Source organism: Lates calcarifer, linkage group LG7_1, assembly GCF_001640805.2.
Source record: "Lates calcarifer isolate ASB-BC8 linkage group LG7_1, TLL_Latcal_v3, whole genome shotgun sequence".
NCBI lineage: Eukaryota > Metazoa > Chordata > Actinopteri > Centropomidae > Lates > Lates calcarifer.
Genome location: NC_066839.1, coordinates 16524589 through 16548456, shown reverse-complemented (window position 1 = coordinate 16548456; position 23868 = coordinate 16524589). Strand labels below are relative to the sequence as shown.

Sequence of the window (23868 nt, the reverse complement as noted above, 5' to 3'; positions counted from 1 at the left end):
TAACTACAACTCTCCTCTCATTACTTCCAGAGGAAGCTAAAGCAGTTGGCCATTTGTCCACATGACAAACCTTCAGGGCTGTGTTGTAGACGTCATCTGTGAGAGACTCCATCATGTGTGAGCCCCCCCAAGGATCAGCGACTTTAGGGATGCCTGACTCCTCCTGGATGATGATCTGGGTGTTCCTGGCAATGCGGGCGCTCTTCACTGTGGGCAAGCCCAGAGCTTCATCGAACGAGTTGGTGTGGAGTGACTGGGTCCCCCCGAACACAGCTGCCATAGCTTCAATCACCGTTCGGATCACGTTGTTGTATGGATCCTATGAGAGGAGCCATGGTGGGAAGTTGTAACTACTGTCCATTCATTTTACAACTTTAAGTTTGATTTAATATTTTCTTACTACTCTTATAATGCCTTATATTTACTTGTTCAGTGAGGGACCAGCCTGAAGTCTGGCAGTGTGTGCGCAGGAGGAGAGACTTTGCATTCTTGGGCTGGAAATTTTCCTTAATGAGTGTGGCCCATAACCTCCTGGCTGCCCTCAGCTTGGCAATTTCCATGTAGAAATTCATCCCAATCCCCCAGAAGAATGACAACCTGGCAGCACAAACAACATATGTCAAAAGGAGAAATATAATTCAGTTATTAAGTTGGACAGATAAACTGTTACTGATGTCATGCACAAAAATAGAAATCAATGTTTTCTGTTTGCAGAGCTATTTTGAGATTTTAAGATCTAAAAAGTGCTTAATAAGTTTTATGTATCATGATGCTTTATATCAATGCCACTGATCAAACAGCAAGATACAGTCATGGACTTCACCCAGTAATGTCTATGCTACTACCTTGTTAGCAGATGGAAGCAAGAAACAAATCTCACCCAAGACGCATGCCCAGTGCTAGAGTTCATAATAATATACTGATATAAAATCCATGTCAGAAGAAAAACATGGTCATGATGCTACTCTTAATTTAATTTAAGAATGAAGCACTGTTAGGGATACAGCAACCTGTCAGCCCTTTTTTCCCTTTCCACTTGTCAACATCCACATGGACTTCATTCCAATTCTGGCAGGTGAGTGTAAACTGCTCACATTCTACAGCCATGTCAATTAACATGGTGTGCAATAGGAAGGTAGACCATGAGGACACAATGTCCAAACTTGTCCAACTGCCTGAACTGTCTCACAATGGGTGAAGTTACTAAAGCTAGAGCCAATATATTAGCCAATATTAGTGCATCAGTGCACATGCCAACTGGCAAGTAACAAAAAAACTGTAGTACATAAATGACTATACTATGACTAATATGTCTGAGGCAATTTCAAAACTGGGGTTTCTTAAGATTTTATCCACCACAGAACACTGGCAAGTTTATCTTTTAACAGCAAAACATCCCATTCATGACCTATTATGGTTATAATTCTTTTTTTGTAAAACAAAAAACAAACACTCAATAATATGTCAGTTTAGAAAATGGGGAGAAGACCAAAGTGATTATAATGTTGTTCCAAAGCCAAGACTGAATTAACTGTGATGAATATACACACCTGCTCTTTATCTTTTTTCCCCAACTTTACAATGTATCAAATAAAACAACGGATGAGGGCTACAACTATATTATCTTCCAATCTGCCAACTGCTCTCTCTAATTGTTTAGTCTGAGGCACTGAAAAATAGGAAACCAAAATGACTATCACAACTTGTCACAACCCCAAAGATACTCAGCTTTCAGTGATATATGACAACGAAAAGCTGCAAATCCCCTCAGGTGCGAAGCTGGAACCAGATATTGTTCAGCCTTTTTGTTTAAAGAATGACTGAATCAAGTAATTTATTATACTTAAACTGCTGATAAGGAAGGACAAATGATAAGAGAATGTGCCTTTCTCTTGCAAAGAAATCATACAAATGTCTAACCTTAGCCTAACCTGTACTGGAAAAACTCATTCTCTCCAAAAACTCCATATGACAATACACTGAAGGCCCGCCGTCTGTAGCAAAGAAAATGTCCAAAAGGACAATGTCACTGTCACATTTCCAGTCTTTGTGCAAACCCAAGGGAAGAACTGGTTGTGGGTCAAAGAAAAGGTCAGAACAATCAGCTCTAGAGAGAGATAATAGCTTAGGGTGGAAAACCTTCCATTTCACACAACTGAGTGACATCCCTGTATTGATTCAGAGTGACTGTCTCTGAAGTCATTAAATGAAGAAGGGTCAACCTGGGCCGGGGCCTCAGAACGTTCCTGAAGAATGTATGTCCACGTAATTCCACTATTATCTGAGTATTTGAAAGGCAGTAGCCAAAGGAAAAATGAGGAGGAGATAATGGAGGTTCAATTCAGGAGATACAAACCGGACCGAGTACAGGAGTAGTGTTGGTAGTGCAGTTGTGCTGTTGTGCTGAGAGTCACATATTAAAAGATGCATTATGGGTAACTCTACGAATGCAATTCACAAGTTTGTTCAAAGAAATGAGTAGTGTATAACAACAAAGATGTGTTAAGTCAAATTAACACATCCTGTTTTTTTTTTATTATATTACATTATATCAATATGATGTGCTTTGAGCTGTGCTCAGTGGTACATATTTGTATAAATTAGTATGAGAACTGTCTGATTTGACCATCTGGCTTTAGTTGTATGCTGATTTAGTCTGTGAGTCCCATCTGCTGGGTCAACAAATACAGGGGAAGGTATTTGTTTGCCAGTTAAATGTAGCTGTCGCATTTACTTATTATGCGTTCATCAAAAGAATACTAATAAAACATCATAGATGGCACAACTGCGGCTATGGTAAAGTACATGGGAGTTTCTCCACTAACAGGATATTTAGTTAGTGCCTGAGTAAAATACTGAGCTGGCCAACATGTCATTATTTGGATGACTGGTGAATCATCAATTCCTTTCACACACACACACAAAGTACTGAAGGCTAGCACTTCAAAAAGTGGAGCAGAAAGTGAACTGCAATTTTCACACAAGAAGGCAAACACAAAAACAGAGGAGTAACACTGAGCAGTGATTGACTGTAGGGCTTTCAAAATCAACCAATTGCTCCTAATGGCAACTGCTGACACTGGTGGTACTTAGCCTATGTTGACATCTTGTATCTGAGGAGTTTTAGCTTGCTCAGTAGTATACCCAGTAGTATTTTGTTTATTGCTGTTTCAAACTGATTTTTTTCTCATCAGCAACCCACTAAGATTGATTAATTACTTTTATCTTATCTGTTGATTTTAAATTAGGACACACTTATCAGATAAGGCAGTTAATTTAAATTCATGGTATTACTGGTTGGATAACAACATCACATCACTTTAAGGAATCTCTGTTATCTAGCCTGGCTGTTATACTGTATACTTAGCAATTTTCTGTGCAAAGCTTCTTGCTAAAAATAGAATATCTAAACATAAGTAAGAAAACATATCATTTCACACCTTCAAGTTTTAAATAATGAACTGTGGCAGTTTAAGCATATCACAATCTTGCATTATCAAACTGTCACTTTTACTGCGCCTTGACGCCATCTGACAGGATTTGGGTTGAGCTTTGACAGGGACTGCATGTTGAAAATATGGAATGTGTGATAAATGTACTGGATTTTGTAACGGTGTTATGAGATGGGATAGAGCTATGGCCCTGTTCATACATGCATTTTGGGTGATCCTATCATAAGAGGACAGCTCTATGTACAGGTGTGAATGCACTCAAGATGCATTCAGGATATATTGAGATCCACTTGCTCAGACCACATTCACAGGTCTGACAGATCTGGCCCTTATATGGCCACATTATTTAAGCAATGTGTATGTGAATGCAGCCTGGGATGCACTTAAGGACCATCTACTCAAATGACTTCCACCACATTTTCATAATGAACTGACAATATTTCTACACTTCTCACAGTGTTTCCCACACATTGATTAATTTGTGGCAGCCTGCTACAATACCAACACTGACTGCAACATGCAAATTTTGATTATGTTCTCTTTTCATACATTTTATTTCATTATAGAGATGTGAACAGTGCACTGAGTCGCTCAGCCCTTCCCTGCCTCTTTCTCTCTCTCTTTCTCTCTCTCTCTCTCTCTAAATACAATGAATTAGGTCTTAGCACATGAATGATGCACATGTCTATTTGCACAGTGAGATCTGGTCACTTGAGACACGTGTGGAGATGCATTCTAATGCTAGTGCCATACTCAGACCTGTCAACTTGTGACTGCACCATCCAGAGCCTGAATTGAAATGTATATCAAATATGTTGTAGAAGCTACAAGTGCAGACCAGGAGAAATGAATAGACTGTGTTTTCAGACTAGACTTCTGATTCTTAAAGCCTTTCTATGGTTATTATAAATCAGTTTGTTGCTTGGTAAGATAATATTCCAATACTAGTCACAAGTTTGGACACGCCGTCTCATTCAATGGTTTTCCTTTGTATTACTTACTTTCTACATTGTAGATTACTACTGAAGACATCAAAACTATGAAAGAACACATATGGGATAATGTAGTAAAAAAAACACATTAAACAAACCAGAATATGTTTTATATCTGACTTCTTGCCTTCTTAATGTGTTTGAGACAATCAGTTGTGTTATGCAGAGGTAGAATTTGTATACAGCTCTATACAGTGAATAGTTCTACTTGACTACTGTTCTAATCTATACTGTGGCAAGAACCACTCAACTAGGTAAAGAGAAACAATAGTCCAACATTACTTTAAGACATGAAGGTCAGTCAGGTGCAGTCCCAATAACCATCAAAAGCTACGATGAAACTGGCTCTCATGAGGACTGCCCCAGGAAAGGAAGACCAAGAGTTACCTCTGCTGCAGAGGATAAGTTCATCAGAGTTACCAGCCTCAGAAACTGCAAATAAACAGCAGCTCAGATTAGAGACCAGATAAATTCTTCAGAGTTAAAGTAGCAGACACATCTGAACTTCAAATGTTCAGAGGACACTGCATGAATCAGGCCTTCATGGTAAAATTGCTGCAAAGAAGCCACTACTGAGGAAGGACAACAACAAGAAGAGAATTGCTTGGCCCAAGAAACACAAGGAATGGACACCAGATTAGTGGAAATCTGTATTTTGGTCTGATGAGTCCAAATTTGAGATTTTTGGTTCTACTCGCCATGTCTTCATGAGAGAGAAGGTGAGCAGATGGTTTCTACGTGTGGTTCTCACTGAGAAGCATGGAGGAGGGAGTGTGATGGTGTGGGGGTGACACCGTTGGTGATTTATTCAAAATTCATGGTACACTTAACCAGCATGGCTACCACAGCATTCTGCAGCACCATGCCATACCATCTGGTGTGCACTCATTTGTTTTTCAGCACCACAATGACCCCAAACACACCTCCAGGCTATGTAAGGACTATTTAGCCAAGAAGGAGAGTAATGGAGTGCTGTGTCAGATGATTTGGCCTCCACAATCACCTAAACCCAAATGAAATGGTTTGGGATGAGTTGGACTGCAGAGTGAAAGCAAAGCAGCCAACAAGTGCTCAGCACCTCAGGGTACTCTGCCAAGACTGTTGGAAAACCATTCCAGGTGACTACCTAATGAATCTGATTGAGAGAATGCCAAGAGTGTGCAAAGCTGTCATCAAAGCAAAGGGCAGCTTCTTTCAAGATTCTAAAAGGTAAAACATATTCTGGTTTGTTTAATGTGTTTTTGTTTACTACATAATTCCATATGTGTTCCTTCATAGTTTTGATGTTCGTGCATACAGACTTTGAAATATGAACCTTTATGAAAATTGGCAGTAATATAACAAGCTTACTGTATGCGATGTGTTTATTATAGAAATTTGTGATGAAATTATATTTAAAAATAAATTATCCAGCCATAGTCATAAGCAACAAATATGTAAACCAAAATCTGTTGCCTCCACACTCAGAGATATTTTAGTATTTTGTACCTTGGGGCAAACTCATCGATGGTTAAGCCTGCTTTCAAACCAGTGCGGCAGTACTCAAGGCCATTGGCGATGGTATAGGCCACTTCCAGGATGGCATCAGCTCCAGCCTCCTGAAGATGGTATCCGCTGATGGATATCGAGTTGAACTTGGGCATGTGCTGTGAACATGGTAATGCAAGTAAGTAAGCAAATAAACAAAATCAACAAAAACACAACATAATATATAACATTAAAAACTTGATATGCAGTTTTCAGGTGCTGCTTGATAAATGTAGGTGAAGAGATAAAACTTAGCACATACAAACCTTGGAGGTGTAAGCGAAGATGTCTGCAATGGCGTGCATAGAAGGTTCTGGGGGGAAAATATAGGTGTTGCGTACCATAAACTCCTTCAAAATGTCGTTCTGAATTGTGCCTGTTAGTTTGGCTTTGGACACACCCTGCTCCTCTCCAGTGACAATAAACATAGCCAATACAGGGATGACTGCTCCATTCATTGTCATTGAGACAGACATCTTCTCCAGTGGGATTCCATCAAAAAGCATCTTCATGTCCTCAACAGTGTCTATGGCGACTCCAGCCATGCCGACATCTCCGTGGACGCGGGGGTTGTCTGAGTCATAACCACGGTGTGTTGGGAGGTCAAAAGCCACGGAAAGACCCTGCTGTCCAGCTGAAATGAGAGAGTGAAGGAGACAGTCAATTAGAGATGGGAAAATGAGATGGACGAGGTGAATGTGTGCTATAGATAGAACCTTAAGGACAACTTAGGAGAAATAGGGGCTGCTTCCAGCCACTGGCTAACTAACAGTTCACAAACACTATAAACAAAAAGTCCGTTTTTTATTATTTGTCTATTGATTAGACTTTCTAGGTTGTCAGCCATTTTGACTTGTTCCCACAAAAAGTGAAAAATCGCTTCTTGTGAGCCCCACTATAACAACACTATACTGTAAATGTATTGTAATCTTTGTTAAAATAGTTTTCTAATTGTTGTGTAATTCCAAGGGTAACCTCTAGTATAACATAACATTTCAGTGGAGGATTGGCTTAAGTTTGGATTGTAATATACTCTACCTCAAATTTGCACTAGTGCTGTGTCAGCTACTATATGTGAAATCGTCATATGACTGACTAACTGCCAGCTCTGGGGGAGATCTGACAGTAAGAAATCACTGACTCTATGAGAAGGATTCTCATGTATTACAAATTTGTGTCCAACATAAAACAAATTCTGAAGATGTTGATCCACAATAGGTTTGAAACTGTATGTTTCAGCTAAAAATAGAAACTTATTCACCCATTCCTTTTTTTGGATACTGTCCTTGTAAAGTGTCCTTGGGTCTTGTGAAAGGCGCTATATAAAGTGAAGATATTATTATTATTAAATGTGCACAACAACAAAATCTACCTTTTATATTGTCTTTATAGAACTTGTTGCTCTCCTCCACAGTGCTAAAGCCAGCATACTGCCTGATAGTCCAAGGTCTGTAGGTGTACATGGTAGGATAGGGCCCCCTAGTATAGGGAAACACTCCTGGCAGTTCATCAGCACTGGCAGCTGAGTCAGCTTTGGTGTACACAGGCTTGATGTTGATTCCCTCCGGCGTGCGCCAAATCAGATCTTCTGGGTTCTTCCCTTTAAGCTGTTTTTTAGCCAGACTGGCCCATTCAGGATGCAGCTCAGCCTGGTCCTGCCTAGGTATAGAGGTGTGGATCAGAGAGCAGTGTGTGTGTGCTGAGGAGACAGAAGCCCTAACTAGGCGCTGGGCAGCCAGCGCTGCACATGCCCTCTGTGCAGTCAGCATGCTTTCTGTTGACTGAGTCAGTCACACATGGATCACCTGAGAGAGACATGGAGGAAGAGATATGAGGCAGTGGAAAAAAAGCTGCATGAATATCTATCTCTTAGAGCGAAGTTAAATTTCAGCGTTAGTTTCCTGCTCGCTGACACCCTCTACAGTTAATTTTGGTGGATAATTACTTCACGGCCAACTAGTAACGTAATGTGTCCCCACTACGACCTGTGACAGACATGAAACAAAGTCGTGGTGAGGCTGTCAGCACTGCTAAAACTGTTCAAAGAGGATGACTTTTGACAACACGTGAAAAAACCATAGGGAACAACATTAGGTAACGTTACTGCCATTGACAAAAACACTGCACACCTCTCAATTAATCTGTTATCATAAACTTAATACACGGTGCATATGTTGTATTTTCGTCGAAGAGATGACATTTTAGAAAAACAACAACGAAAATGTTTGCTACTTTTTTGTATTGTGATGGTTCGACTAGCTAACCAAGCCAATAACTGCTACTCACTGACTTCACCCCATCTAAATGCTATAAAGACACAAGGTGCACTATACTGACTTTCCGACGAATGGTATAAAGACAAAACGTATAAGTTATTGCTAGAAAAACATTAATTAAGCTACAGTCGCTGGCCCATCGCTTAGCACTTGTTAGCTACCTGTCGACGTTGCTTCAAGCGTTAGCATCAGCGGGGGGAACCAAAACAATGCTTGCTAACATGAGGCATTCTGCAGCTGAATATGTTTCACAGCGCTTATTTTTATATATTTTAGGGTCGTTTTCTGACCTTGTCGACTGTTGTGCTCTTTCGGGTTGACAAAAGGCGTGTGTCCGTCTATCCAATGAAGTTTCATAACATTAAGTCGTCCAATCGCGTGCTACGGTCAATGGATACACTTTGACCTATGACACCCGGAAGTAAATATTAAAACCAAGATTGTTTAATTTTGTAGAGATAAGCGATGTCGGTTATTGTTTACACATTCCAAAACTGTCTGTGTTTAATATTACACAGTGACGTTAATCTATATAATTCACATCATAGGAGAGAGACAAAGCTTTTAAATCAGTTTATTTACTACATTTCTCGTTATTAGATAGGGGTATGAATAATTCTTAGTTTACTGGGCTGGTGTGCACTTGTTTTAATTTCGCCACTAGGAGGCGATAGTCCTGCAGGAGCCCATGTCAAGCACACTGTACCTCCCAAGGCATTCCTTTTACTATCAGCCTCTCACTCAGTTACAAATTATACACAGGACACAATTTCTCAACACAGTACATGCCATTTTTATTCAAGACTTGGTCGATAAACTGTCATAGCAGTAGCAATGGCTCTTACAGAGTTCTGTACAGCATTGGATTGGGTTAGACTGGATAGGGTACACTTGCAGTAAATGTTTATGAGGGATATAAAATATACTAAACATAGCAACATCATTCAGAGCATTCAGCAGGACAAACGTTTATCAAAGTGGCAATGCAGACAGTGGTATATAATGCCCAGTTAATATACAGAGCAGAAGTATTGTACTTTGAACACGTGTACCCTTCCTCTGTTGTTCAAACTGTAAGGCAGTATGTTTTTGATTGCAGTGTAGTACGGCTTTTCATCAGATGACTGACTTCCTCTTGGTTCAACAAAATTTACAACTTCAAATGAAATGAAATGAAACAAAAAAGCATCTCTAACAAACAAACTAAAATGTTGTGTGTCTGTAAAAGTCTTACATTATGTGAAAATTTTCTTGCAGTATCTATTATGACATAATGGCAACAAAGCAGCAGTAGATACGTTTAAATATTCAACTGAAGAAGACTGTAGAAATCAGAGAAGAGCAGATGGATGGTGGGAGGCAGCGCCCTGTGGAAACAGGTTGTGGCGAATGCGACCTCATTAACCGTCAGCCTTAGTGTTTTAACCCCCAGGTATCACTCCAGCTTGAGCAGCTCCACATCGAATATAAGCGTTGCGTTTGGAGGGATGACCCCAGGGTGACCTGTCGCTCCATAAGCCATATCTGGTGTGCAGGTGATTTTAGCCCTCTGGCCCAGGCTCATCTGAAGCACAGGAGAAAATGTAAACATGACTGTGTATGCTGCTGATGTGCTTTTTCAAAATGCAATTTTAAAGACATGCACAGGCCTTTGTAATATAACATATTTTCACTTGTCACAGTGGGAATAGCACAGGTGAAATAACACTGACAATGGCTTTGTTCTTTTAAAATGTCCCAATAAGTCATGACAGTAAGCCAGCATGAACAATCTTTACATTCACATTACATTTACACACAGATGTTTTTATTCAAAGCAATTTACAAGCAAGGGACAACACTAAAGCTTCAGTACAGTAGGAGAGCTTGGAGTAAGCACTAATCTATTCAATAAGACAAAGTGCAAGGAGATCAGGTACAGAAGTGCACAGTAAGTGCTAGTTAGGCATGTTAGGGTGTTAGAGGTGTTAAGAGAGGATGTGCTCAGGGAAGAGATGAGTCTTCATGATTCTTGAAGATAAAGAGGGCTTGTTATAGTGGGAAAAGCATGCCCCGGCTTTGTTAGCATTTGGTCACTCATTCCACCATCAGGAAACCACAAGGGAGAACAGTCTCGACTGTGATTCCCTTCTGTGCAGGGATGGCAATGCCAGGCAAATGTCCCTTGGAGGAACACAGTGTTCGAGAAGGCCCATAAGCCCATATGATTGAGTTCAAGCAGATGGGTGCAGACCCAGAAGTCGTTCTGTACACAGCATTAGTGACTTGAATTTGATTTGAGTGGTCATGTGGAGGTCAATGAGCAGTGGGGTGACGTGTGCCCTTTTAGATTGATCTAAAAACCAGACATGCCGCTGCACTCTGGACCATCTGTAAGGACTTCACTGTGCATGCTGGGAGACCCGCTAGAAGGGGTAGCAATAATGGTGAATTCACAGTGCCACGGCAAAAGTCATTCCAAGGTTTCAGATTCAGTTGACACATTGTTGTTTGCTAGTTTGCCTGTTCCTGACAAATTTCTTGGAACAAAAATCCTTAAGTCAGCAGGAAATCTACTCTCATGCATGTTGCAGTGGTTCTTCTAGTTCTGGCAGTTCTGAGACGTATTCCTGATCATGTCCAGAGCTTTCCCAGATGCTATGTAAGTCATGATTGATTTCACTGTAGCAAAAAACACAAGATATGCTTATAATTGGGGCACCTTGGAGACAAGTCTCACATGAGAGGAGAGAACTATCCAGTCACAGTGCATGAGGAAACATTGCACACAGAACCAGTACAGCTTGCCTCTGTCTCTTGTCAAGTTCTATCACTACAGTAACGCTCGTTTTCACTATTATTTTCGTTGAACAATTTGCTCCTGTCACAGGGCTGTCAAAAGAGAATAACCTTGTTATTGGTACATCTCCTCTGAGATGTTTTTTTATTATTATTAATTAACAATACAACTTGGGCAAAAATACAAAAACTCACAAGGGGTGAAATAAATGTTGAATCATATTATGCAACAAGGCAAAGTGTCACAGCAGTGCTATTTAACTGTCCTCTCTTACCTGTGATACTCCTTCCTCCCAGCCCTTGATGACCTCCATCCGTCCAATTTTGAACTTAAAGGGCTTGTTCCTGTCTCGAGAGGAGTCAAACTTTTTCCCATTTTGCAGCATACCTGCCAGAGAGAGAATACATTTACAAAACTCCGAGATCAGAGAAGTATTTAGAAAACAAACTCCCCACTTTGGTGATGTGAAAACAGTAAAGACTAAGGGCACACTTTTTATGGTTGTTTTTCTGTACAGTTAACTGCTCTTATGACTAGCAGTACTGTACCTAACCTCACCTTACTGATGACACTTGTCACAGTGTGATGTACTATCAATGCACGCCCTTCCCTCAGTTGCTAATGTTTTGGAATGATGCATTTAAGATTAAAGGAATAAAGCAATGCTGGCTCCAGTCGGAGGAATTATTCTGGTGGGGTTTCTTATCAGGATCTTGGGTCTGTTTCAATTACCCAAATGAACAAAGGGAATGTGAATCAGGAAGCAATGGCCTGGTTTAGTGGATTATTTTTAAAGTTAACTAGGCCATTGCTTGCCTGTATCTAGACCACAGGGAGAAAAGGGTAACAAAGGCAGAGCAGTGCAGGACTGTGCTCCTTCAGAACACTGACCAGCCATTCAGGCATGATAATAACACTGAGGCCATTAAACACTTAAAGGCATGGAAACACTGGCAACGCTTCATCAGTGGTTTTAATATGCCCTTCTTGATTTCCCTTGAAGGAATCCAAGCTGCCATCTGAAGCTCTGTTACTCTGATAACTTGTATAAACTTTTTGACCCTTTGGACAGAGAGACAATAACTCTATGATGATGTAGACCTCACAACAGTTGGTTACTTTCTGAGCACAACAAGCAATATCTAAAAGCATAATATTCATATATTTATGAATTTATGAATATATTTTAGGTGTAGTGCTCATGTGTGTCAACAAGGACATGTTAAATGAAAAAAACTCTCCTCTCCTCCCTCCTCAGAAAACTCCACTGTGGCCATGGGAAAAGATATAAATATTATTAAAATATATATTTATATTACAACTTGTGTTATATGCATGGCACTGACGATTAACAGCCCACATTATACCTACTAGTCTGGGAAAAGTTCATGTGCATGTCCTACATTAGCCAAAAATATAGCACCAGTCTGGTTGTTTCCAGAAACTGCACTATATTAGACTAAATTAGAGCATAATGTTGTGATATAAAATTATGTATACCATGATTCTGTTTTATGCATACTACCCACTCGTAAAAACAACATTCAACTTTTTAACTAGTCTACTAGTACTACTAGCCTAGTTTAATTAAAATAACATCAAGCAAAAAATATTCCACAACATCCACTTTCATTTTGGAGGCTGCCCTGTAATGGTCCTTTGATTTATTGTTCTCTGTAGTACTCTAACAAGTGTGAATACTTGGCATTTAAAGTTGTGTGTTAACTGAAGTTTAGTAATGGTGTCTGGCTCATCTAGTCATATGAATGTTGGTACTGTACTCCTTCTCCCCTTTCATCCCCCCCTAAACTTAGTAGGTCCATCATTTCCAAGAATCACAGTAGCCCTGATATCAGTGGGCTGGGCCAAGTCCAACCACGGAGTCATCAAGTACACAAACACCAAGGCGAATACCACCTGGTACAGGGCATTTGAGTAGCAGCACAGAGGCAAAACCTTCTTGCATCAGCTGCAAAAAAGTGGGTTCAGTTTCTGGCAGCGGTGCCTGCAACTTGCAAGGAAACACCGATTGGCAATATTCACAAGTGGTAAAGCCAGTGAGGGATCATTTCCTGGGCAGTGCCCTAATGAGTCCTACTCGTTGGTTGGGGTGTCTGTTGAGAGGTTGCTGACTTAAGGAAGATATTGTGCACCTACACACGTCAGACTTCTTGCTGTTACATAAAAAGGAGAGGCTAACAACTCCAAGTGCTTTGGAGGGGGCACTGTAGACCAGCACAGGGGCCAACACCAGCAGGGACTGTGGTAAACAATGGCCAAAATCAGTTTGGAAGAAAAAAAGGAAAACAAACAAACAATGGGGCAGTCTTTTCCTGAAGAAAGACATGGTATGACTGTATACTGTCTTCAGTTTTTGCTACTCATTCACAGAGAGAGCTAAGCTAAATGTTTCACTCATGGCTGTCAGGCTTTATCTGACAGGAAAGCAGACAGACATCCAAAACTACTCCTAAGCCCCACTTGCATCACTGCTCTGTTATCACTCTTTGGACAGCAAAGCATGGGTGGGGTCTGTACAAAAGTAAAGCAGAACCCGTCCCTTCCTGAGGTTGGCTCCCAGACTCTCTCTCCTCATGAGAAGCTTTCACTTGGTAGCGCTCTGGCTAGATTTGCAAAAACTGTGGTGCACAGGGGTGGGGTTATTTTTACTCAGCTTACTGTATCCTGTCTCACCCCTGTCTAGGACGACTGCCAGCACAACAACCCCCTCGGCCCAAGTGTGGATGAAATGAGATGCGTGTAAAGCTATCTGTCTACGACAAACTTATATGTGTTGCTGTGTTTCACAGCTGCAAGCATGCAAGTCTCAATGGAAAGAATAAAATCTCATGCTTTGTTAATATACTACTAATAATAATAATAATTAAATAGCAAATTTAAGCATAGTAGTAGGTTTGCTGGATAATTATTCATGAACTATAAAGTCACTGTCATATTTTGCCTCATATTTCTGTCCTATATTTTCTGTTGGGCAGTGCAAGAGGATATCTCTCTATCAGTGTACAAGCCTGTCAAAACACACAAGATAACTCAATACTCAAAGATAAGTCCCCCTTTGGGTGCCCATAATGAAGTCCACAATAAATTTACAGCCATAACTAAGCTGTGACTATGGTGAGGACAACACAGACAACTACTTTTTCTGATGCCATGCACTCTGAAAAACCAGGACACCTGGATGCTATATTTCACACACACAAAAAAAAAATACCTCAAGCTGATGTAGGATTTTTTTTTCTCCCAATTTAGAAGCTGTATGTCAACACCTTTCTTTCTTTAACTATACAATCTTTGGACTAAACACTTCCCATGGCATTCAATCACAACACTCTCCCTTGGAACGAGAGTTTGGCATCTCCTGACATACAACCCGATGTTTCAGTCTATTTCTGTGTTACACACCATTAGGCCATTAGGGTTCAACTTCAGCACGATTCATGGTGAAGTCTGGAGCTCAAACATGGTAAGGAATGACGTCCACATTTAGGCATGACATCATATGCAGTAGGCCCACTGCTCCAAAAGCTCATGCACCTGGTCCATGTACTGGACTGTTTATCACCGTAGCCTAGTGCCAGCCAGACTTCATCAATCAGGGAAACTCACAGGCTGCTGTAGTTCTCTTCCGGACACACAGAGAAATGAGCTTGTGATCACAGGATTCCTGACTCAGCAAACAAACATGGAACATGAAAGCCTCTAAATCTCTGACAGCTCTTCAAATATGTGATCTGACCCTGAATTGGGCAATTTACTATTAGCTTCTCAAGCTTTTGGCTGGTCATATATATCTGTAGCTGACTGGACTTGGCAGCTAATGTGTGCATGAGTGGAAGCGTAGCAAGGCCAGTGAAAGATAATCCAAGAGTAAAATAGATAACACGTCTCAGGCCTACTTGAACCACACCAGCCTGCTTGTCTGAGATGCACTGCTGATAGAGCTGCTGCCCTGTGAACAGACTCCCTGTCAGGCACAAATGAAACAAGAATGTGGGTGAAAGAATAAGCAGCTTTTCTAATCATTTTGTCCTGTCGCTTTCATGGCACCACAGCTCTTACCTGCCTTGTGGCAATGACCACTCTGCTAATTTGGGCAACCACAACTCTCAGCAGAGTCAGAGGAGGGTCACACACATATCTGCGTGTCTGTGTGGTCTGGCATGTGTGTGTCTGCATGTCTAAAATCCCAGGGGTGAAAGTGAGGATCAAAAAGGCATCGCAGTGAGAGAGAGTGTGAGAGAGTCTCTGTGGCAGTGAGGCTCTCTAATGTGAAATGCTGCAAACAGAGTGGTCTCAAAACCCAGTGACTATTGAGAAATCACTCCTTCCTTACCCTTACTGTTTATCTTTGCTATCTTGAAAATTAATACCAGTGCAGGGTGCAGTCTGTGGAGCCAGCTGGATGACTTGGACAGGCTTATATCCCAAATCTAGAGCTAACCTCTATTACCAGTACTATCCTTTTATCAGATCTTGAGCTAATCTTGTCTTTACGTTTTTAAATAAAACAAATGTGGGTTAGTCTCTTTCTTTACAACAGCGTACTAGTGACCTGACAAGCCAATAGTCTACGGTAGTTTGACATCCATACAAATTACTAATGCTCATTAGCTGACTATCCCAATTCAAAGAAAATAACCAAAACAGAAAATTATTTTGTCCGTATTCCAGGAATACTTTTGCCTTTTGGGGATTATTGACATAAAAAGCCAAGTAAGTAAGTAAAAATGTGAATGAAAATGAAATGAACTGATAGTGTGACTTGTTTACACGTACAAACATGCTTAACAGAGAGCCACATATTGTAGCGCAAATATTGCTTATTGTAAAACAAATCCTCAGCTAATCTCCTGGGCTGTGTTACAGACTAAGGTCTTATTTTCACACGGTGTACAGCTGCACCCTTAAGTACCAGTACCTTTTTTTCTGTCTACTCACTGCAAATGCATTTCCCCTGCTGATACAATAATATATTTGTAGCTCTTCCTGTGTTCCATTGGCAAGGTCCTTGCTTTGGCTTAACTCTATATTTTGCGTGCCACCGCTGCCAAAATACCAGGAGCTTATGGGTAAATCCTGTGAGTCAAAAAGGAAAAGGAAAAAAAAAAAAGATAGAGAGATGGGGAGGATTTGAATGAATCAAGACAATAAAGAGCACAACGCTGAAGGTTGTTCTGTCTGCTTTAAACAGTACAGAGTTCAAGTTCACTTTAAATAACCACAGAGGTCACTCCCAGGCTCTAGCATATCCTGGTGTTAACAGATCTTACAGTCAGGAGACTGTAGCCAATTTTGTTCCATTCAGGGATGTGACAAGTACAGAAAACAGCAGTTGACGATATGTGATCATGGCAGTAGAGAACAGGAAATAAAGGCAAAAACAATATGAAGTGTTTCCAAAATATGTATAATACTTGAGTGAGCCACTGGTGGACACTAAAACTCATCTGCTTTTACTAGTTAACTAACCAAAAATACTGGTAGGTACAGGAAAAGAGAACTGCCAGGCAAAGAGCAAATGACTACCAAACTCTCACAGTGCGTGACTTCAGTGAAGAGCTCAATGGAGCAACTTCACGTGCTGAGATATATCACATCCAATTATAGCATAATTTGTTACCGCAGGAGCTGATCTCTGTACGGATCAGGCCAGAAGGGGAAATCTGATTACTTTTTCCACTGTCCCCAAAAAACGTGGAACAACACAGCATTTGTTGTCCAGAGTCGGCGTGCATTTTACTGACTCTAATCACAAACACGCTAGTCAAACAGAGCTGCAATTCTTACATGAAACAAAGAATTATAAGCTAGTCAATGAAGCCAAGAAATTTATATACTTACTAATTAAGACACTCACTCACAAGACCCACTTCAAGTAGTGGAGAGGAAATCCCCACCATCAGGGACAAGCAAGAATTGGCAATCGAGAGTACACGCGTGCACACATGATACAACAATACTCACGTGCTTGAATCAAATTGATCTACTACAAAGACATTGTCAAGGAGCCTGCAATAACTTTTATAGCCGTGTAATAACCTTGTGATACACAGACAGACTGATGTCAACTGAACTAGGTTTTGTTTACTTTCTGTCTGACCTAGTTGTCTGGTCTGCCAACCCTGGGGCACAGAATAACCCAAATTTATCTCCCGAATGTCTCAGCGTCCTACTGCCACGCCTCAAAATTGGGCGATCTGACAGGATATAAACAGGAAAAAGAAAACATGCGTGTACATTCCCAGTGTTTACATGAGACTGTGGTGCCAGTTGCAACAGTCTCTAAAATGACACAGACACCGTGAGAAACCAAAATTCACAATCAAAACAAAGCAAATTAACATTCTCTGGGTGTGGTGGCATTGTAAGGGACACACAGGTGCATACATGTCTGACAGACTGTCTACACTGTGAGAGCTGACCTGCAAACTAAGCAGTGATGTGCTCCAGATACTGACAAGGAAAAAAAACAGACACACAGGGACAAATTTCCTCTGTCAACAAAGAGACAGGAAAGACGTCTGGTTTCATGGTTGCCAAAAGCAAAGAAAGAGTCAGTTACCTATGTAATGAACAACACATGTCTGGCCCTTCTTTGGAAATGTTCTTCCTGTTAAGAGAGAAAACAAGTGTTACACTGTGTGTTTGTGCACCTGAGAGGCTGTCAGGCTAATCTTGTACATAAACAATGACTGGGGTGAGTCTGGTGAGGTGTTCCTTGCAGGAATACCATGCCTTCCTTATACAGACATACACAAGTCAGATATGTATCTGTTAGTCTCCTCCTTATAATGAAACTTTAGCCTGGAGACTTATTTTTCCAGGGTAGGGGGCTATCATATGCCTCTAATTACGTTATCAGTGCATTTGTCGGAGAGAAATAAGCTTAGTGAAGCCATCTAGCCTACCTGACCTTAACTTCTTCCCTTATGAGCAAATTCTCAATTTACAGAGACTTGCAGATTAAGCTTGGCAGAGTTCAACCATTTAGCAGTCAGTAAGTATGGACTTTTCTAGAAAGATGCCGTGCAGGCGTCAGTGATGCTGAGTAACACAGTAAAAATTTGGGCTGCACAGACGCCCAATTATAACCCAATTACTACTATTAGTTTCAAGTTATCTAACGAGTAAATTATCTCTCCTCCTGCACTACTTAAATTGTTTACTATTATTATTGTTAGTATTATTATTATTATCATTATCATTATTATGATATCTAACGAGATTTGAACGACATTCCGAGGAAGTACCAGAGCCCCAACACCACCACCACCCCCGCATTAAAGCACACACAAGCGGATAAAACAACTTACCATCACCGGGAGATATTGTCTCGACTTCCACGCCCATTGTTGTGCTACTTCAAAGATTAGCTCTTAAACATACAGCCTAAAAAGCCCTTTCGATAACCAATGTTACCCGTTTTGTGGCTACAAGTCGGGATATATCGGTGGAAACCATGCATTCGCCGACCACTACCGATCCGTAGCTGCAGCCAACCGCGAGACAGCCAAGATATTCTCTAATTTGTAGCGAGACAGACGTCGAGATCTAAAACTACACCACGTACGCCGTCTTCAGTCTCGTCGAATACTTGCGCCACACGGCGGATGTACTAAGTTCGACCGTTGTCTTATGCCAGTTTAATTCAAGTTTTCTAATTCGCAATAATCTTTATCATATAACTTTTTACGCTTATTTTAGTTCTCTTGAATTACCCAGCATTTGATATTAACACACACTTAGTGACCTCGTGCGGGTAAAAGGGTAAAAACAGTTCAATAGTTCAATAATATTTAAACTACATATCCCACAATGCACCAATACCGTCGGTTAGTTTTGCTTCCGAGTCAATTAAAAATGAACGTTGGAGACACATTTTTAGCCGGCAAAACGTGAAATGAGAGATGAGGAAACTCACTTTTAGTGATTCACACGGATTCCAAATGAGATGCTTAAAGTTGTTTTAAGGTACGTGTAGTTTAAAAATGTGTGGACTTATGCTCATTAGTTTGCTCTCTACATGTAGGTAAATGTATTTAAACCTGTGATTTTCACTGAGTATGAAATAGAAAACTATGTCTCACAATAGGGGCTGAGTTTTTAAGTTTATCCTCATGTTAACCCCATACGCACCATAACTTCGTCTCAGTAAGGTTGTATTCTGTTATTTTCTATAACCCCTCCATACATTTGTCATATTCTGATTTACGTATTCAACTTAAGATGTTATAGTATTAGAATTATCGTTAACTCGCACATCTCATTTTAAATTGATTTCTTTGTCATATCTTATCGATGTCTCACATTTGAAAAAAAAAAAACGCATTTTGATAGGAGGACGAGCTTACTTCTCCTTAGTGATCATGTCAGTTTCACCAGGTATATAAGAGTGAATGCTTTAATGAGACTCATCTGCTCAACACATAGTTTTGTTAATGCCCTGAGGTCCTAACAGGACCTGTGTGTTGTTAAGGTCATTCGGGCATAAGCAGCTATAAGTGTTCGTCACAACTGCCTCAGCTCAGGCAGAGGGGATTAAGGCATGTACTTGGGAGGAGACCTGGGAGAGGCTTTTGCTATTCTTAATCTGCATAGGTAGCAATAGCTACGCTTGTGCAGGACCCATTCAGATCAGATACAAGTCTCTGTCATCAATGTTAACTTTCTGAGTCACATTTTTCTCCTTTTCTCCTTGAACAAGCCTCTTCAGGATGGATCTTGGTAAGGCAAAGCTGCTTAGGACAGGTCTCAACACTCTACACCAAGCCATTCACCCTGTGCATGGGATAGCATGGACGGACGGCAAGCAGGTCTGCCTGACATCTCTGTACTTCATCAATGGTGAGGTGAAGTTTGGGGACACTAATGTTATTGGGCAGTTTGAGCATGTCTTTGGGCTCTTCTGGGGCCCGCTGTGCTGCTCTGACTCCCCTGCCTTGTTGGCTGTTCAGCACAAGAAACATGTTACCGTGTGGCAACTCCAGCTCAGCACCCTTGAGCAGAACAAGCTGCTGTGCACTCAGACGTGTGAGATGAGTGAGCCTTTCCCCTTGCTCTCTCAAGGCTGCGTGTGGCATCCTAAATTGGATATTCTGGCTGTGCTGACCAAGAGGGACACTTCTGTGCTGTTTTCTGTCAGGGTGGACAACAGGAGGATCAAAGCAGACATCAAAGGTAGTGGACTCATCCACTGTGCGTGCTGGACTAAGGACGGTACACGCCTGGTGGTAGCTATAGGCAGTGCTCTACACTCTTACATCTGGAATGACATCCAGAAGAGTCTGGTGGCCTGCTCCTTCTGCCCCATATTTGATGTGGGAGGCTACATCTGTGCCATCGAGGCCACAGGGGAGGCACAAGTAGCTGTTGCCACAGAGCTACCTCTGGACAAAATCTGTGGCTTAAATGCGGGCATAGCCTTTGACATGCCATCAGAGACGGTGTCCCTGCAAGGCCAAGGCTCGCACGTGGTTGTATCAGACGATGACAGCCTTCTGGACTCAAGGAGGAGATCCTTTGATTCAGACAGGTCCTACATCCCCAGCTCAGGACCTCTGGACCTCACCCACCTCCTGGCGAGGCATCGTCGCTCTGACCCCAGCCCCCTTATCCACCTGCGTCGCAGAGACACTTTGACGGGCTCTGGACAGGACTCCTCACACCTCATCCTGGTCACATATGAGCGCAAGGTCACTACCACTCGCAAAGTCAGCATCCCGGGGATTCTGGTTCCAGACATTGTTGCTTTTGACCCACGTGGTTCCACAGTCGCAGTGGCCTCCAACACCTGCAACATGGTGCTTGTGTACTGCATCACAGCCTCTGCAATGCCGAACATCCAGCAGATCTCTCTGCAGACAAACGAGAGGCCTAAAGGAGTCTGCTTCCTCAATGACAAGATGCTGCTGCTGATGGTGGGCAGGCAGAAGTCCAACGATCCTGCATTCCTCCCATCTTCTAACACAGATAAATATATTCTTCGTCTAATAGCCAAAGAGTTGATGTACAATGCAGAGACTCCTATCACACCACCCCCCTCTGCTTACAACCATGAATCCACTTCTAATTTCTGCGCAGGGATTAGGAGGCACTCTGAGCACCTATCTAAGGATGACAGGGAGCGCCAAGGGATAAAGGACTTGGTGTTGCCTGGAGGGGGAGTAATTCGTTCACCAGGGAACAGACGGAGGCTGGTGGAGGAGGTGAGGAGCGGCGAGCCCAGCCCTGTCACCAGCTCTGTGGACTTCTCTGACCGAGCATCAGACAGAGCCCCCTCCAGTGCCTCCTCCATCACGGTGGAGAACTTCGACATGGACCACGTTAACCGCATGAGCAGCTTGGCGGTGGCCGGCCAGGCCAGCAGAGACTCCAGCCGGGCCAGCTCTCCCCGCTTTGAGCTGTCGGACAAGCTTCACACCGAGCCAACACTGCCTATGCCCGAAAAGGCGCCGGGACCTTCAAGGGAGCGCGCGCTGGAGCAGCTCGTCCACAACATGGAGAGGCTTTTTACTCGCTTTGCAGACGTGCAGCAGTGCCTGACAGAAATCAGAGATTATAGCCAGAATGGCAAGAAGTCCCTGAGTGTCTACCCCAATGCTTCTGAGCCCCCCTATGTCAATGTCACATGTCAGGTACAGTTTTATTCACTGCATTTATAGCCTATTTTAGATTGACTGTGCTACACTGTTTGTATCACACTGTGTGGGAAAGTAACCTTAAGATAGCAAGGAGGAGATGATTCACTTTCTTGCTGCAGTCTCTGTCATGAGCAGCTTTTGCATGAGGGGTTTAAACAGCTTAATCAGTTACAATTTTCATTCCGAGGATAAGACAACTGAAATACCTGGAAGCAGTTAATGCGGTATGAACACACAAATCCGAGTATAGTGTTTAATTAGCATGCATCAGATTAAGGTATTGATGTACTGATTGTAATAGCATCCAGCTTGCTTTGATTGATTTATCCCTGACAGCGACCTTTCACCTCTTTTCTTTACCTCGTGCACATGCAGAAGCAGTTATCAGAAAATGTGTTCATTGATGAGCGGAGGCCAGTGCTGCTGTGTGATGGGAAGCTCTGCCTGCGTGCCCTCCAAGACCTCTTCAACCTAACTACAGTGGAGATGATGTATGGTATGTACAGCCTGTTTGCAAAAAAACTCAATCTACTTTTTAGCTTTTTTTTAAATGACAAACACACTTTCAAGACTTTGTCACTGATGCATTTAAACCCTAGCTTTCTCTTTACTATGAAGCAGTATCTAAGTTGGCGTCTTAAAACTTAAAATCCTCCCAAAACCCTCAATGCTACATTGCCTGTAAGATTAAGTGTGAGGTGACAGAGAGTGTACAGGGTTAATAAGTTAAAACCATTTCAAGGAAACTCCTTGCAGGTCTCTTAGGAAGGTCTCCCCCCTGGGTATTTTCAGCAAGCTTGTTTGATGGGCTTCCCTACTGAGGTCATCTGGAAGTCAAATAGATTGTCTTAGTCAAACTCTGCTCTTTCTCTTTTGAGATTTTTCTTAAACCTTCAAGTTAGAATGCATTTTAATTGATAAAGAACCTAATTTAATTGTTCAATCTCGGACAGTGCGTTCTAGCATTGTTCTTGTGTTAACATGCATAAGCTATAATTGGAAGTGATTAAAAGCCTAGGTCAGATTACAAGGTTTTAAACAAAAGCAGCTTACCTCCAATTAATGTGCCTAGTGTTTTGTTGCTGTTGTAGTGAAGGCTGACACAGCAGCAAGTTACTGCTATGATAAACCTTTTTTTTTTGTGTTAAGGAAACAGAACTCAGATGTATGGAAAACCCTTCTGAGCCAACAGTCTCTTGTTCTTTTTCCAGGTCCGTTGTGGATTGTGCTTGTGGCAGATGTAGACGGCTTTGTGCCTCTGACATTCAAACCCAAAGAGGAGCTCACTGTGCGGAACGGGAAGCGGAAAACTACCCTGCGGACTCCTGGGAGTCCAGAGAACTCTTGCCCATCAAGCCCAGCCCCCGGCCAAAACCCCAACACAACCACAGAGGCCTCAACATAGTTCCTCTTATCACACTCATCAATTTATGGACTTGCACAGTCATGTTCCTATTATTTAAATCTCAGACTGAAGTACACAGTGCAGACAGAGCAAAGGTAGCATGAACATGCAAAACCTTCTTTGCAACCAGAGTTATGAATAAAATTTATTTTTGTATGTGAAAACAGTAGAGATTTGAAAAGGGCTGTTGTGTTGACATGTTGCTGCTTTGAAATGAGAGTTTACCTGAAGTTTGAGCACTGTACCGCATTTTTCTTTTTTGTTTTGACAAAATGCAGTGCAGTTGTTGCAGTCTAAGTCCTTCACTGAAGCAGGACACCTACTGTACTGGTATGGCACTCCACTGACAGCTCTGAGTATGTTTTAGAGATGTTTTCTGTTTTAATCTGACTGTCCAGATACCAGGTGGCCAGATGTCCTGACACAAGAGCCGACATAGACTAATGTATGATGTAAATGTTTTGTTTTTGTTGTTACTGGAGAACTGCAAAAAAAAAAATGGATTAGCACTCCTATGCTGAATAGTCCCACTCAAATGTTACAACTGAATTTACCAACCCTCTCTAAGGTGTAATGCACATAAAATATGTTCATGAGAATGCAGTTGAAGCCTGTGTCTCCTTTATTTGTAATGTTATCAAACTCAGTAACTCAAGTGACCACTAGAGGGGGCAATAGTCAACAAAAACTTTACTTTCATGGCTAAATTTGCATAACTAGTGTGCACTCCTTTGTATCATTATTGTACATTATTTGTGTATTATTTACTTTGCTAC

General features: G+C 41.6%; 3 protein-coding genes across 4 annotated transcripts in view; 1 reads left to right on the top strand and 2 right to left on the bottom strand.

Annotated features, from left to right (window-relative positions):
* mmut (methylmalonyl CoA mutase) overlaps positions 1-8652 on the bottom strand; it is a 49899-nt gene extending 41247 nt beyond the window's left edge. Inside the window, exons 1-6 of the mRNA XM_051071976.1 lie at positions 8538-8652; positions 7344-7776; positions 6238-6605; positions 5933-6090; positions 426-597; positions 71-319 (exon numbers count right to left, since the gene is read on the bottom strand). Coding sequence (XP_050927933.1) covers positions 71-319; positions 426-597; positions 5933-6090; positions 6238-6605; positions 7344-7740 — 1344 coding nt within the window. The 5' untranslated portion in view covers positions 7741-7776; positions 8538-8652. The remainder of the gene's footprint in view (positions 1-70; positions 320-425; positions 598-5932; positions 6091-6237; positions 6606-7343; positions 7777-8537) is intronic.
* A 364-nt stretch (positions 8653-9016) lies between these two features.
* On the bottom strand, positions 9017-18742 carry fkbp1b (FKBP prolyl isomerase 1B). 2 transcript variants are annotated; one of them, XM_018696222.2, is made up of 4 exons: positions 18361-18709; positions 17610-17657; positions 11301-11413; positions 9017-9811 (listed from the first exon to the last, which is right to left on the bottom strand). In XM_018696222.2, exons 1-4 carry the CDS (start codon positions 18395-18397, stop codon positions 9683-9685), a joined length of 327 nt encoding a protein of 108 aa, XP_018551738.1. In that variant the 5' UTR covers positions 18398-18709; the 3' UTR covers positions 9017-9682. The 2 variants fall into 2 exon arrangements, with proteins under 2 accessions (XP_018551738.1, XP_018551740.1); XM_018696224.2 differs by lacking the exon at positions 17610-17657 and having other exon boundaries at positions 18361-18742.
* A 92-nt stretch (positions 18743-18834) lies between these two features.
* On the top strand, positions 18835-23695 carry wdcp (WD repeat and coiled coil containing). The gene is made up of 4 exons (XM_018696217.2): positions 18835-19018; positions 19752-21681; positions 22063-22183; positions 22899-23695. Exons 1-4 carry the CDS (start codon positions 18999-19001, stop codon positions 23090-23092), a joined length of 2265 nt encoding a protein of 754 aa, XP_018551733.1. The 5' UTR covers positions 18835-18998; the 3' UTR covers positions 23093-23695.
* The last annotated feature ends 173 nt before the right edge of the window (positions 23696-23868 follow it).

Bases quoted from the DNA above. Each gene is read 5' to 3' on its own strand.
- fkbp1b (XM_018696222.2), bottom strand. From the start codon at position 18,397: ATGGGCGTGGAAGTCGAGACAATATCTCCCGGTGATG. The intron at 17,658-18,360 runs GTAAGTTGTTTT...CTCTCTTAACAG, and splicing joins GACAATATCTCCCGGTGATG to GAAGAACATTTCCAAAGAAG. The intron at 9,812-11,300 runs GTAAGAGAGGAC...CCTGTGCTTCAG, and splicing joins GGGAGGAAGGAGTATCACAG to ATGAGCCTGGGCCAGAGGGC.
- wdcp (XM_018696217.2), top strand. From the start codon at position 18,999: ATGCTTAAAGTTGTTTTAAG. The intron at 19,019-19,751 runs GTACGTGTAGTT...TCCTTGAACAAG, and splicing joins ATGCTTAAAGTTGTTTTAAG to CCTCTTCAGGATGGATCTTG. The intron at 22,184-22,898 runs GTATGTACAGCC...TTCTTTTTCCAG, and splicing joins TACAGTGGAGATGATGTATG to GTCCGTTGTGGATTGTGCTT.